This window comes from Heterodontus francisci, chromosome 1 (assembly GCF_036365525.1).
Source record: "Heterodontus francisci isolate sHetFra1 chromosome 1, sHetFra1.hap1, whole genome shotgun sequence".
NCBI classification, from domain to species: domain Eukaryota; kingdom Metazoa; phylum Chordata; class Chondrichthyes; order Heterodontiformes; family Heterodontidae; genus Heterodontus; species Heterodontus francisci.
Window position 1 is genome coordinate 244,095,967 of NC_090371.1, and position 16,142 is coordinate 244,112,108.

Consider the following 16,142-nt stretch of genomic DNA (forward strand, 5'->3'; position numbering starts at 1 on the left):
TGCAACTGGAGCAGTGAACAAGGATTCACGAAGGAGGAGCTAAAAATACAGTGTTTCTAAAATTAAATCCTGTTGCAGTTAAACCAGGCAAAGGCTGAGAGGGAAGCCCAAGACCCCTTCTCAACTGGTCATACCAGAAATTTTGGACTAGCGTCTGAGATTTCACCCACAGACAAACAAGAAATTGGAAGTGGGAAACCAAATTGATACCAAAAAAAGGAAAACAGATTTCAGTCCAGGTTTCTTGTAGTTGTGTGTAGTTGTTAGTAGAATACTAACATGTCTATGACTGAAACTGGTAGCTCCCCAAGCCAGGATGAAGTAACTTGGGATAAGTTAAAAGCACTGTCTGTGGAGGAGTTGAGGCAAATGGTTGAGCAGTGTGGGATCACTGTACGTGGCAAGGCTAGGAAGTCTGAACTCCTAAGACAAGTGGCCAACCATTTTTCCCTTGAAACTGAAGAAGCAGTAACAGGGTTAGAAATAGACTCTGACAGGGTATTGTTAGCAAGGATACAATTGGAACAAAGGAAACTTGAATGAGAAGACAGGTTAAGAGAGAGAGAGAGACAGCAAGACTGGAAAAAGAAAAAGAGAGGGAGGAGAGAGAAAGAGAAAGAACCTTCCAGAAAGAATGCGAAGAAAGAGAGCTAAGGCGGCTTGAGTTAACTAGGGAGCGACCGAGTGACCCCAGTGAAAGCATGGCCAATATGGAGGAGCATAATTCAGGGCTGGGTACAGAATTGTTAAAACTTTCCCAACTGATCCCAAAATTCAATGAGGGAGACGTGGAAGAGTTTTTTGTGTTTTATGAAAACTAGCAAGGCAGTTAAAGTGGCCAGCTGAGGCTTGGACCCTGCTGCTACAGAGTAAATTCGTAGGAAAAGCCCATGAGGTTTATTTCATGTTGCCAGATGAAAGTTCATCAAATTATGAACTGACAAAAAATGCAATCCTCGGGGCATATGAGTTAGTACAGGAAGCCTATTGCCAAACGTTTAGAGCTCTCAAGAAGCAAGCTGATCAAACTTACTTGGAGTTTGAGAGAAATAAGCAGCTAGCTTTTGACTAGTGACTGAGGGCTCTTAAAGTACGGCTCAGCTATGAAAATTTCAGAGAAGTCATTTTGTTAGAGGAATTTAAAAACTCTCTCCCAGTCTCCATAAAGACACATGTAGAAGATCAGAAGGCTCAAAAAGCCCAGCAGGCAGCAGTCTTGGCTGATGAGTTTGCTCTCATTTATTAGTCAGCTTCCCAGGGGAGAACCTTCCCTCATCACCCCGATAAATCCAAAAAGGACAAAGGGTGGGAAGGTGCTAGAAGCCCAAGCAGTCCTGGGAGGGAAAGAAAAGCAGGAGACACAGGAAGCCCTCCTCTAGCCAAAAAGGAAAGTGCTATAATTAGGAGTGATTGTGTGCTTCCATTGCAATAAAGCAGGGGATTTAAGAGCTGATTTCTGGAAACTAAAGGGAAAACCTGTAGGGTTAATCGGGGCACACCTGCTCAGTGAAGAGGGGACCCTGATGGAAAGCACAGCAGAACAAGCTGTAGCTTTAACTGTGGTAAGAGTGAGATCCAGGAAGCTGATGGCTGCAAATGCAGGAAAATTTAATAGGATTCCTGAGGATTATCAGGGTTTTGTGTCTGAGGGGAGAATAACGCCATACCCCTCGAGTGGGGCAAGCAAGCCCATAGTTATCCTCAGGGACACAGGGACCACTAGATCCCTTTTACTGGGAAAAGGCCTGACCTTTTCCCCCAGAGAGTGCAGTAAACTCCAGAATAGTGGTGAATGGTATTGGAGGGCAGCGTATGCCTGTACCTTTACACCTGATGCACTTGGAGTGCAACCTAGTTTCGGAACCGGTAATCGTAGGGATTGTCCCTAGTTTGCCTGTGGTTGACCTGCTCCTAGGTAATGATCTGGCGGGGATGAAGCTGGTAGCTTCCCCAGTAGTGAAAGAGAGACCGCTGGAGGTCAGAGAGACAGGGCAGTGGCAGGAGATGGACCCCTGCAGTTTCCCTGAATGTGTAATGAATGAGGCTATGATCAAACCAGCTCCCCCAGAGGAGAGTGAATTGGCACTGCAGGCAGTTAACCATGAGGGCTGTCTATCCGAGACTTTCTTTGGAAAGTTGGAAGACCCAGGGAATGAGTTAAATGGATCTTTCCTAGCTTAGGCTCAGTGAGCTGACCCAGTATTGAGAGAGAGTTAGCACAGGCTGCCCAGGCTGATATTGAAGCAGAGAGAATCCCTGATTGCTACTATTTATAAGGAAATGGAGTTCTCTTCACAAGCAAGGAGTGGACAGTGGTTCACCAGTTAGTGGTGCCACAGAGGTACCGGAGAGAAATATTAAGAATGGCCCGTGAGTTTGCAGTGGCGATATATGTCTGTATACGAAACATCAAAGCCCACATAAGACAGCAGTTTGACTGGCCAAAACTCCACAGAGATGTGGTGGAGTACTGTAGGAGTTGCCACATGTGCCAGGTTGAGGGGAAGCCCCAACCTACAGTGAAACCTGCACCCCTAAGTCCTGTATCGGTGTTTGGAAGACCCTCCAGCAGAGGGCTGGTGAACTGTAAGGGACCCCTGCTGAGAACTAAAGGGGACAGGCAGGCACCAGGCTGGCAACAGGTTAGAAAGGAATGGGGAAAAAGGGACCAAGAGGGCAGGTTAAAGGAGGTCTGGGAAGAATCTTGGATGAAAACCCCTTCTGTCCGGTCAGCCAACCCCAGAATGTTTGAAAAATTATACCCCACATCCTCCTATGTAAATGCAGACACTAGAAGCACCCCACCAGAATTGCTAACAGCATTTACAGTCACCTTCAGAGACAAAGAAAGTGCTCAAGAGGGCAGAGAAACCTGAGGGTAATGCCTCAGATAGTCGAAATGCCGCAGGGAAATGCAGTAGAATCTGGACAAATACCTGCAGGCGGGAGTGTCCCAGAGGACACAGGGAAGATTAGCAAAGAATCCCCCTGCCCCACAGGGGGCGGCACAGTGGCGCAGTGGTTAGCACCGCAGCCTCACAGCTCCAGCGACCCAGGTTCAATTCCGGGTACTGCCTGTGTGGAGTTTGCAAGTTCTCCAAGTGTCTGCGTGGGTTTCCTCCCACATGTCAAAGACTTGCAGGTTGATAGGTAAATTGGCCATTAGCAATTGCCCCTAGTATAGGTAGGTGGTAGGGAAAATATAGGGACAGGTGGGGATGTGGTAGGAATATGGAATTAGTGTAGGATTAGTATAAATGGGTGGTTGATGGTCGGCACAGACTCGGTGGGCCGAAGGGCCTGTTTCAGTGCTGTATCTCTGAAACTAAAACTAAAAACACAGTCAGGAAAAAAGGGAACCAGCCATCCATGAAGTGAAAAGCCCTTGCATGACTCATCAAAGCACTGAAAGGGAGTTCAGTGTGGAACTGCCCACTGCCACTGAGCAGAACTCCCACCTAGGGCTAATTAAACCTCCCCCTGCAGACCTCAACAAGAACCAAGACCCCTTAGGCAGTCATGGAAATCTGCAAACTAAAAAAAACCTCCACAAAAACCATGTTTATTGGGATGCCAAAAAGGGCCATTTAAAGCAGCGCTGCTACCAAGAAAATATAGGCTGTAAGAATTGTGAGGGTTCTGAATGAATGAGAGAGATGCATGTGTGTGTTCCTGTCCTTATCTTCGCTCTCATCCCTTTTAATTAAAGGCTCTTTTTTAAAAATCGCATTTCATTCCACTGGGTGTGGAGGTGTCATGCAGACCCCAGCTGCCAAGAATGAAGCATATTAATTTTGTCATATGAACATTGATTTTAAACTATTGCTGGAGTGAAGAAATGACTTGTTTGAAGATCACCAGACACTGGACTGGAAGGACATTTGCATACTAAGAGATGCTGCTTGTGGAAACAAAGGACTATTCCCTGCTCCAATTAACCCAAATGGATTTTGATCACTAGACATTGAACGTGCAAGGAAGCATATTCCAGAGATTGCTACAATACAATCCACAAACCTCGCAGGGGAAACTGTTCCAAATAAGGAGCTAGTCACATGACTAACCTGCTGGGCAACCTGGGGTTTTTTGAATTGTGCCACAGAGAATCAGAAGGCTGTGTGCAACTGATGCCGGAACAAGGAAGCCTCTTTCTCTCGCTTTCTCCCACGAAAGACGAGCAAACCTCGGGAGAAAAGACTCCTACATCGAAACAAGTTGAAGCGTGAACTGGGCCCTAACGAATTGCAAGACTTAACGGCCACCAAAGATTCCACATTGAACTACCAGATATTGCTTCACACTTTTCCCCTTTATTCCTTCTATTTTTTCTGTTTCTATGTGTGTGTGTTTATTGCTTTTGCATGCTAGCTTGGTCGTGTTACATATTCGTAGTCGTTAACCTGATTAGAGTCTAAAATTAATAAACGTCTACCTTTCTTGTTTAAATCTAAGGAAACCTGTTTGTTTTCTTTGCCTTACAATTGGAGCAGTGAACAAGGATTCACTCGGGGAGCTAAAAACAGTGTTTCTAAAATTAAACTCTGTTGCGGTTAAACCAGGCAAAGGCTGAGGGAAGCCCTAGACCCCGTCTCACCTGGTCATATTCTAAGCTGCTGTTTTTGTGAGAAGAACAATTTTATTACCTGGTTGGACATCCTTGAGTCAGATTTCCCTCCCTGCTTGGGTGCTCTGGTCCTGCCATCAACACATCTGGAGGAGCTTTCGTTACAACTTTGGACTATTGGTGCTGTGGGATACCAGTAAACCATGGTACTCTTAATTTTGCTTAATCTTCAAAATTAAATGTTTTTTCCCATTTCCATTATTATTTTCTTGCCTTTATTCCCCCAGCTTCCTTTAATCTGCCATGCCACACCATGAGCATTGTCCTGATGAAAGAAATGTACATTGACCTGTTCTTGGGCCTCTGCTGCTTTATAATGAAAGAGCCAAGTGGTATGAATAAGTAAATAGGGCTTGTTCACCCTTCAACATTTTTCCTCACAAGAATACAACTATTCTTTATTTATCTCTCCCAGTAACTTGACAAAAACCAGAAATTCATCATGTGGACCTTTGTAAATAAATGAGTACTGCTGCATGCCGGTGCATACACTTTCTGCTTTTGCAGAAGTCTCAAAAAGCTTTGCAATAAAAGGAGACAAAAATGGCTTTGTCAGTTCCTAGGATGTTTCATAAATGTTTATTATAGGGCATAACAGCTGTTAACACAATATTCAAAATGTCAGCTAATATTTAGTCCCAAGTTTGAAGTCTCCATGACATCTTTGAAAATAAATGCCTACTTTCTATCATAAAACAGCTATAACATTAATTCTGTAATATAATTGTTAACTAAAACTAAAGGAAAGTGTATGTTGAACTATGGAGCATTTCTATTTTCAGACTATTCCTGAAGTTTGCTCTTATTTTTGTTGAAAGGAGTTCTTAAAGGGTTGATGCAAGATTTCAAAAGTTAATTTGGTTACTGAATTTAGTTGTTGCATTTTTTTCCTCTTGGAGGGTAATACTCAGTTTTCTCCCTTTTGCACCAAGTGCAAATTGACAACTGGTTCCCAAGTTTCATCCAAATTGCTGTTGATTGCCTGCAAGGAGGTGAACAGGAGCAGGCTCATAATTACTCTGTTACCGAAGACTCCCTGCCCACTTTGCTCGGCACGTCCATGTTACAATAGATTTGAGATGAGCAACTTTGTACAGGACTGCAGTTGCAAACTTACGTCCCACCATCTGTGACATGGTGGTGGTCTGACAGCATGACCTATTGTAAATATTGGTTTGTCTATTGGCAATAGAAGTTTGGAATAATGGCTACATTTTAGCAGCTACTTATCATTAGTTGAAGCTCTTAGTGGAAGACGTTTTGAATGTAGAGATAAATCTTACTGATACTCACAGTTTTACACTAATAAAGAAAGCCTTTACATTATTACATCTGTATCATCACAAGGGCTTCTGTTAATGTAAGAGGTGCAATTTTGTATTTGTATTATAGTGTATTGGGAGTGTTTCTTGCTGTAAGTTATCATATAATTAAATTTCCCTTTTTACTTCATTAAAGCTGAATGATATAGCTTTGGGCCTTACAAGGCAAGCCAGCACTCCAAAGGAAGGGTATTTTCAGGTACTGGTTAAAAATCTGCTCTGCAATGAAATTAATTGCTTCATGGGGAAATCTTCTCGATATTGTATCAACTTTAAGCTATGCAAGTTCAACTTAACAGTATTTAAGTGGTGCAATTGCATATTTTTATATTGAATATAACAGGTTATTTAGTGAATAATCAACATGTACAGCAACACTAAACTGCTTTTGCATCACAACAAATGTGGTGCAAATATAGTGTAATAAGTCACCTAAAAACATTTTGTAGTGCTTGTGTTAGAAAAACAGTCAAATGCTTTGAAAGAGCATAATCATTAGGGATGCAAGGGATTGATTTTAACTGTGCAAAGGAGATTATGGTTTTAGTGATGTATTGGCAGTATCATCACATTCACAAATAAAATTTACTCATGCTCCATAAATACTTGTGAACTTGCATGGCACCTGCTTATTAACTAACCCATATGATTTCTTTGATCTGCAAGCAATTTTAATTCGCACTGAATTTGCTTCATTTAATCTTAATCTCTATCTCCATGATCTATAAAGGGTGAAAGCAAAGTTTGTAACTGGTTTTGTAATCAAAGTCAAGAACCATAGACATAACATTAGGAAATTACTTAACCAAATGCTTTGCTTTCATTGTATACTAGATGCCATTTTCATGTATTATTGTCTGATTGGACAGACAAATATGTAATATTTGTGGACAATTCTGGCTTTCCATTGGAATCAGAATGCAGTATATACCCTTTGTGATAGTGGTGGGAATTCTGCAGTTGGCCTCAGTGTGTCAGGGAAGGAGGAAATCAACTCAGGAACGTACTCTGATCCTTGCTGGAAAGTGTGTATGTTTTGATGTCAGATGAGAACTGGAACTGGCTCAGCCAGAAACGATCAGTGATCTGCAAACTTCACTTTTTAAGCACAGATACAAATGGTGATCTGACCAGCAGGAAAGTTGCCAATAACTGTATCACTGTAAGAATAATCTCCCTCAGTAGAGGAGGGAAACTTTGTATTGATCAAGTTTCACCTTAAAAATAAGCAATGATCCCCAGAAGTTTTCACTCAGTTCAGAGCACCTTATTTGCATAATAAGCAAAATAATGTTTTCCTTATTCATTCAGCCTCCACTTACAGTAAGGATAATGACATCACCATGGAGAAGGGAGAACATTTTTAACATGCACTTTTAGTTCTTTTCCTCCTGTTGGTAGCACTCCTGTTGCAATCGGCATACTCTAGAAAACGTTTGCTCTTGTTGGGAGTTCCTTTATTGAATATTAGTGCCGTCAATCATAAACTTTTGAATAACAACTCCAGTTTCTCTAGTTGCTCCAGATAACTGAAGTTTTTTAGCCCTGCTGCCATTCTAGTAAATCTCCTCTGTATCCTCTCTAAGGCCTTGACATTCTTCCTAAAGAGTGGTGCCCAGAATTGGCCACAACACTTCAGCTGGGGCTGATCCAATGTTTTTAAATATATTGGAAAAAGCAGTGGTCCTAACAATGGCCCCTGAGGGACACCACTACACACTTACCTCCAGTATGGAAAATAATTGTTTACTATTACTCTTTGTTTTCTGTCCCTTAGCTAATTTCATATCCATGCAGATACTGCCCCTTTAATCCCATAAGCTTCAACTTTGCTAACGTCTATGATGTGGTACTTTATCAAATGCCTTTTACACGTCCTTATACACATCAACCCCATTACCCTTATCAGCCCCCTTTGTTACTTTATCAAAGAACAAAATTAAGTTAGTCAAGCATGATTTGCATTTAACAAATCCATGCTAGCTTTCATTTCTTTGTCCATATTTTTCCAAGTGTCAATTAATTTTGTCCCAGTTTATTGTCTCTAAAAATTTCCACACCAGCAACATTGGTCTGACCGGCATGTCGTTGCCGGATTTACCCCTCCCTTTTTTTGAACAGAAATGCACCATTTGCATTTCTTCAGTCTATATTGAAGGAGGATTGGAAGATTGTAGCCAGAGCCTTGCACTTTCCATGTTTACATTCCTCAACAACCTAGGATGGATCGTATCTGGACAAGATGACTATTCAACTTTGGGGCAAAGGTTTTTATCTCCTACCTTGTGTTTCTTTCATTGCAAGGAAGTCCTTTCCTTTTTGGCCTCCTTGTCTCGAGAGACAATGGGTAAGTGCCTATAGGTGGTCAGTGGTTTGGAGCAGTGGCTGGAGTAGCTATAAAGGCCAATTCTACAGTGACAGACTCTTCCAAAGGCGCTGCAGGTGAAGTTGGTTGTCGGGGCTGTTACACAGTTGGCTCTCTCCTTACACTTCTATCTGTTTTCGCCTCTCATCAGCCCCGCCTTTATGGCTGTCCGCCAGCTCTGGCGATCGCTGGCAACTGGCTCCCACGACGAGTGGTCAATGTTGCAGGACTTCATGTCGCGTTTGCAAGCGTCTTTAAAGCGGAGTCATGAACGGCCGGTGGGTCTGATACCAGTGACGAGCTCGCTGTACAATACGTCCTTGGGGTTCCTGCCATCTTCCATGCGGCTCACATGGCCAAGCCATCTCAAGCGCCACTGGCTCAGTAGGGCGTACATGCTGGGGATATTGGCTGCCTCGAGGACTTTTGCGTTGGTGATACGCAGCACAGTGGTTAGCACCACTGCCACACAGCTCCAGGGATCTGGGTTCGATTCTGGGTACTGCCTGTGCGGAGTTTGCAAGTTCTCCCTGTGACCGCGTGGGTTTTCGCCGGGTGCTCCGGTTTCCTCCCACAGCCAAAGACTTGCAGGTGATAAGTAAATTGGCCGTTGTAAATTGCCCCTAGTGTAGGTAGGTGGTAGGGAATATGGGATTACTGTAGGGTTAGTATAAATGGGTGGTTGTTGGTCGGCACAGACTCAGTGGGTCGAAGGGCCTGTTTCAGTGCTGTATCTCTAAATAAATAAATATAAATAAATAAATAAATATGGTCCTGTCACCTGATGCCAAGGCATCTCCAGAGACAGCGAAGATGGAATGCGTTGAGACGTCGTTCTTGGCTGACGTACGTTGTCCAGGCCTCGCTGCCGTAGAGCAAGGTACTGAGGACACAGGCTTGAAACACTTGGACTTTTGTGTTCCGTGTCAGTGCACTATTTTCCCACACCCTCTTGGCTAGTCTGGACATAGCAGCAGACACCTTTCCCATGCGCTTTTTGATTTCTGCATCGAGAGACAGGTTACTGGTGATGGTTGAGCCGAGGTAGGTGAACTCTTGGACCACTTCCAGAGCGTGGTCGTTGATATTGATGGATGGAGCATTTCTGACGTCCTGTCCCATGATGTTTGTTTTCTTGAAACTGATCATTAGGCTAAATTTGTTGCAGGCAGCCACAAGCCTGTCGATGAGTGTCTGCAGACACTCTTCCGTGTGGAATGTTAATGCAGCATCATCAGCAAAGAGGAGTTCCCTGATGAGGACTTTCCGTGCTTTGGTCTTCACTCTAAGATGGGCAAGTTTGAACAATCTGCCATCTGATCTTGTGTGGAGGAAAATTCCTTCTTCTGAAGACTTAAACGCGTGAGAGAGCAACAGTGAGAAGAAGATCCCAAACAGTGTGGGTGCGAGAACACAGCCCTGTTTCACACCACTCAGGATGGGAAAGGAGTCTGATGCAACGTTATGCTGAATTGTGCCGTTCATATTGTCATGGAACGAGGTGATGATACTTAGTAGCTTTGGTGGACGTTGCAAGGAAGTATCACTTAGTTAAGGTATTCGTTCTATGGGAAATAATCATAAGCTTTCAGTATTCAAACAAACAATCCATAGAACGTATCTCCAACTTACTTCCCAGCTTGAAGTACCTACCAAGGAAAATCAGAAACCACTCTTCTTGTTGATTGGCTACGTCTTGGGTCAAGATACAAAGGATTCCATTTAATATAAAAGACAATTTCTAAGCTCTTGGAGCAGTTTATATGCTTTCACAAAACCAAGTGAGTTTGCAGTTCTTCAGTACCATAATGCCAGTTCCTGTACTACTTTGGTATACTCTTATTTGTATGTGAAGACTTCAAAAAATGAAAATCTTTCGTTACCTACTGTTGGTTCAGTACTTGCATACAAAACTCCCTCCTAACCTTCCTTTCAATATTTCCTCTGACCTGATGCTGCTTGGATCTACTTTTCGTAACTCAGAACAATGCTTTTGTCTTGTACACTTGCTGTTAATGTTTTTTCTACTCAAAGAACTAAAAGTGCAGTTGAGAATGAGTTACTAAAGGGTTTCCATCGCCTGACCAAGAGGATAACGCTATAGTGTGAAGTTTTAGAAGTCAGCTGCTTAAGTGATTTTCCTCGCCAGTCATTTGATGGTGACAATATCTGGTAGAATTTAACTTTTTCCCTTTTTTCCTTCAACTCTGATGTTCATCAAGGGTGAGGGACGTTTGTACTGTGGAATTGGAACTTTGCCTGTTTCTGGCATCCACAATTAACATCAAGCATTTCAAAGTCAGTCTGATGCAGAATAAAGTTTTCTCTGCTCTGCCCAACAACCTGCCTTAGATGTGCATTCTCTATTGCACCAATGTTGCATTTCTTTAATTTCGCACATTAATGTCATGTGACCTCTGAGTGAGATTGATATTTAATTTTATGATGTAGGCTCATGGCATGGAGGACTTGTATTGAGACTACTCAAATTAATTTCACTCAAGTCTCTTGCAGAGAACTTTTTTCAATGAATAAAGAAATGAGTTAATATACTCATTATTTAATGTAACATTTTATACTTTGCTGAAAGAAATGATTTGAGCAACAGGTTTTAATAATCTGAAGTGTCAAGTCAGAAAACAAGTTTCATATGATTGTAATGCTTAAACTGGTTGCAAAATGTGATAAAGTTGATTGTCCACCAAAAAGAATTGACTAATGAGACGGTAATGACAGTAACTTTAATAAAGGACTTAAAACTTCCACTATGTCTATTGAGGCATTTTAGATTGTCAGGAGACTGACCTACATAAGATTTCTTCCACCCTCTGTTACAGACTTTAGAAAATGTCTAGGTTGGTGAATGTGTTGTAAAATGTATCATTACTCATTCCACATTACAAAACCTTTCTGTCTGCTCAAGTAAAGCATGGTTGGTAATTGGGTTCTAATGTAAACTAACACAAGAAATTATTTGTGCATGTAACAGAAGAAAAAGTAATTTTGAACTTTTCAATTTTTTTATGGCATCAGTTTCCTGAGGAGACAGAATTGGATCTGTTATCAGTCACCGTTGATAGTCCATCTCATTTCTCACCCATCAGTGAACGTTCAGTGTTTAGTTCACCCAACACCCCACGTGTCGTTCAACAAAGACTTGCCTTCCAGCTTGATGACGCAAAGCGAGAAGACAGTTTGTCATCTTCTAGTGAAGAGTCTGATCGGGATGAAGAGTACGATAAAGAAAAACCACAGTACATCAGGAGGACACCGTAAGCACTCTTTTTGTCTTACTTGCTCAAATTATTAAGTAATTGGTTTCAGAATCAATTGAGAAGAAAGTTTGAGAACGTTAAGTTAAAATATCGAATTTCATGTGCGCCACACATTAGGACAGATGTATTTTTCCTGATTCCCAGTTTATTTACAACAGTTAGGAGGACTATGTCTAATAATCCATTTTTAGTATTGTAATTTAAATGATTAAACCAGCAATGGATTTGTACTGTAAATTTTCTTAAATTTTATTTACTGTAGTAAGAGAGCAGTCAGAGAAGACATGAAAGCATAAAAAGATGGAAGCAGGCTTGAAACTGGGAATGAGCACAGAATAGTAAATATTCTGAACAATGTCTTCAAGTATTGACCGGGGAAGGCACAACAAATATACCCTTCGCAAACAGATAACTATAATCAACAAAAGAAAGACTTCCATTTATATAGTTCACAGTTATTGCTGAAAAAGCTGTCGGCCCTTGAAAAACTAATTTTATATTTGTGGAAGTTCATTAGGTATTTGTTTGATCATTTAAATTTTTTTTTAAAATGTGTTTATTTCAGCTTTTAGCTTAGTCCTATGTGTATATCTGAATCATTTATTTCTCTCTATAAAATGTAATTAAATGTGAAGGAGAATCAGCGCATTTTACATCCCGGTTTACTGTCTGTAAAAATATTTCAATGTGATTGGCTTCTTACCCTGCTTGATAACATCACTGTTGCTAGATGCCTGGAGATCCCCTTAGCATGGCGTTAGATTCAAACTAATGTCGGGAAAGGGGAAATCCATGCCACAGAGATCGCAAGATCCTTATGGGCAGTTTTCTTCGAGGTGAGTGGCAAGTCCCATCACTTTGTCGCTAATTGCAGAATCCACACCTATCTTTACAAAATTTAGATCTGACTGCGAGAGAAGAGAAGAAGTCCACTGAAAGTTAAATAAAAACAGAATACTGCAGATGCTGGAAATTTGAAATAAAAACAGAAAGTGCTGGAAATACTCAGCAGGTCTGGCAGCATCTGTGGAGAAAGAAACAGAGTTAACGTTAACGCCCAGTTGCTGGAAGTATCGCGCCTTCAGATCTCCGTTCGGAGATCCGAGGCATAACACTGGTGGGGAGGGGGGAGGAGTGAAATTTTCAGGGCGGGAGGGAGCGGGGAAAACTCCTACTATTGGCTGAGGGGATGTTGGGAAGGGGTTGAAGGGCAAAGGTATTAAAGTTCGGAGGGGGGTGAAGTTCAAGATGGGTAGAAATGTTTTTTTGTGTGGAAAAGGCAATAAAGTGTTCGGTCATGGGAGGGGAGCTGGGAGAGGGGCTTTGATCTTTTATTAAATTTATAAATGTAAATGTTCCCTCCATTTCTCTTTAAAAATTCAAATTACCTGTAAGGGCTTGAAGCCCTTTAAAAATGGTGCCGTCGTCTGCGCAGTGGCGCTGGACACCATTGCTGGGAATGGAGTGCCTGCCCCTTCTATGTCATCGGGGGCAGGTGGTCCGCCCCCTCCATGTAAATGAGCCGCCGCACGAAATATCGTGACGGCTCCGCAGCACTCATCTCGCGTATGCACACGCACTTTTTGAAGTTCGCTGTAAAAAATTCAGCCCATCCACAAGTTAATGTCGGAAAAGCATTGTGTCTAATAACACAGAAATGGTCATGAGTTCAAGAGTAATGGTGCAAAGAACGAGAGCTGGGTGTGATGATTTTATATATAACTTTGACTCTATAGATGATGCCACCAAGGAGCGCCAGGTAGATGAGTAAGAGGAGTGAGCTAAGGATGGATCTTTGGGGAACTTCAGATATAGCCTGACCCAAAGTTACTGTCTGTACTTCTCTTGGTATTTTCTGAAGGGCACCTCAAGTTACACGGCGCTGCCTCTTTACAAGCAGCCGCCTTAATTGCCCTAGGAAAGAGAGAGTGAAAATCCTGATTATTTACAGTGTCACATCTTAATGGAGGACTTTAAAAGAAAAAAATCCTAGAAAATAGTCTTAATGCTGCTATGGCAAAATTTTGTAAGTCTAGCTTAAAAAGTCAGGTAAGATAAGAGAAGAGGTAAGTACCCATCCCCTTGAAACTACTTTGAATACACAGAGTAGAACCACTCTGGTTATAACGAACACTAAATGGGCACCTTCATGTGCGAAGTACAAATGTGAAGTTTTTTTGCATGCTTATTTGCATTTCAGCTTCAATTTTTCCAAAGTATGAACAGCAGCATCTGTGTGTAGCATGGGGAGGGGAATAGGTGTGGCAATAAGGGGCAACTGGTTGTAAGTTCACTGCCAAGTTATACTGATGTGTCTCCAGGTTGATACTACTTTGAAACTGTGCTATGAGGCTGGTAACAATTCATAAAGTACAAATTGTCAGAAATACACTTCATTTCATACTTCTAATTTGAAATAATTTTAAATTTAATCCAACCATTTACAATCATGGCAAAAATACACAACTGTTGAACCTTAGTAGATAATTGATTGTAGATAAATGGTATAATTGAGGAATTACATTTGGACCTCTGACATAGTCACATTTCCTTTTACAGCAGTTCAGCTTGCCAAGCCAGAGGGAAAAATTGAGAGGAAATCAGTTATTGAAAGTTAGTATTTTTATGTATTGAGTTTCTGAGATTAATTACATTGACTGTTCAGCAGGCATAGCATACGTAAAAAGTCTTCTGGCTTTGCTGCAGTCCAACAACTTTTTACTGATAGATGGCCATCAGCATCAATGAACAGAAATTCCTTAAGCACTGCAACAGAAAGGAACATTGATTTTGAGCTTGATGTTCGAGTTGAAATTGAGAGTGGAAAATGCGTACTGCATCCAACTACACAGCAACCGCAGCAAGCAGAACATGATGAATTCAACACAAAACGGTGAGAAAATGCTGTATTGCTCAGCTTGTTTTTGTCTGTAAATACTTGGGTTACAAATATAATATCTGGTTTCAAGGGGGTGCACTATCAGTTGGAGTTTTTCCCCACGCCCTTCAGCTCGCAAATGTTTTGTGCTGTCTGCAATTTGCTGAAAGTGCGAGCTGATATTGGCGCAATGATGGTACTTGGTGAACGACAGGACTGATAGTCTATCTCCTCAACAAATGAAATTTAAGGATTAAGAAATATACAGAGTAATGGCTGAGAAGGAAATAGGGTAAATTAGAGTCAAATCAATGTTACGGCCACATAGTGAGGGATGTGGGTGGTTCCCACTGTTCGCCTCCCACCTGACTGCAACAAGTGTTTTTTGTTATTCGGGTTTAACCCCTTTGTGTGTTTTATTTTGTCAAATAGTTTTGAAACAGAAGATTAATTATTTATTGAGCAATATGCTTTATCCCGAAATGGTTGCAACCGCATTCACTTACGCGCGCACACACACGAGACAGAGAGGAAAAGGGGTAAGTGGTTTTTGAGTGGGGTAGGGTTTCAGGGTTCAAGGTAAACCTGTTGAATTCTCTCGGAAGTCAAGTTCTCGTTGGTTGCAGATCTGAGGTATTTGTAGATTTCTCTCTTGGTTGAAAGTTCAGTTTGAAGTCAGAGGATCATTTCCAATTCACTGCTGCACAAGTTGAAAATGTAGAGTTCACAGCAGGTGCCTTGTTGGATTTTTCTCCCTGTTCTTAGCTCGATAAGCTTTTTGGTGATGCTTCTTTCTGGGTCTCTCTCTCTCTTCAGGGAGCTACCTTTAAAGCTAAAAGTTTCTCAAATCTCGCCTCCATTGGGAGACAGGGATTTGCTTCCCTTTAGTGACCAACGATGGCCCAGGATGTGGGTACTTCACACCTTCTTTGTTTCAGAAGAACCCATTCAATTCAGGAATGTTTCAGGATGGGGGTAACTGTCTCCTCTCAACCTAGTTAGGCATACTTTGTTCTAAACAGTGTGGGAATGTTCAAATACACATGCGGCCATCGTTTGCAGCATGGTCCATTTTCTTAAAAAAAGTAAAGTCAATTTTTATAACTCTTCAGTTTCAGTCTGTATTTTTTCATCGTCGCACTACTTGTAAGCTTGACATCGGGAACAGAAAGTAAACCTCACGTTGCAGTCCTAAATTGGGGGAAGGCTAATTTCGATGGCATCAGACAGGAACTCTCAGAAGTTGAATGGGAGAGGCTGTTTATAGGTAAAGGGACGTCTGGCAAGTGGGAGGCTTTTAAAAGTGAGATAGGAAGAGTTCAGGGCTGGCATGTTCTTGTTAGATGGAAGGGCAAGGCTGGCAAGCTTAGGGAACCTTGGTTGACGAGGGATATTGAGGGTCTGGTCAGGACAAAGAAGGAGGCATATGTCAGGTATAGGCAGCTGGGATCGAGCGAGTCCCTCGAGGAGCATAGGGGATGTAGGAGTACACTTAAGAAGGAAATTAGGAGGGCGAAAAGGGGCCATGGGATTTCCCTGGCAGATAAGATAAAGGAGAATCCTAAAAGATTCTATAAGTATATTAAGAGTAAAAGGGTAGCTAGGGAGAGAGTAGGTCCCCTTAAGGATCAGTGTGGCAATCTATGTGTGGAGCTACGGGAAATGGGCGAGGTCTTAA

At 41.9% G+C, this 16,142-nt stretch overlaps 1 protein-coding gene across 14 annotated transcripts in view; it reads left to right on the top strand.

Annotated features, from left to right (window-relative positions):
• kiaa1109 (KIAA1109 ortholog) overlaps window positions 1-16,142 on the top strand; it is a 637,888-nt gene that overhangs the window by 522,847 nt on the left and 98,899 nt on the right. For 7 of the 14 annotated variants that reach the window (XM_068042417.1, XM_068042485.1, XM_068042493.1 and 4 more), the window contains 3 exons: window positions 6,083-6,145; window positions 11,345-11,583; window positions 14,252-14,479. In XM_068042417.1, coding sequence (XP_067898518.1) covers window positions 6,083-6,145; window positions 11,345-11,583; window positions 14,252-14,479 — 530 coding nt within the window. The remainder of the gene's footprint in view (window positions 1-6,082; window positions 6,146-11,344; window positions 11,584-14,251; window positions 14,480-16,142) is intronic. The other 7 variants (XM_068042453.1, XM_068042503.1, XM_068042524.1 and 4 more) reach the window with 2 other exon arrangements.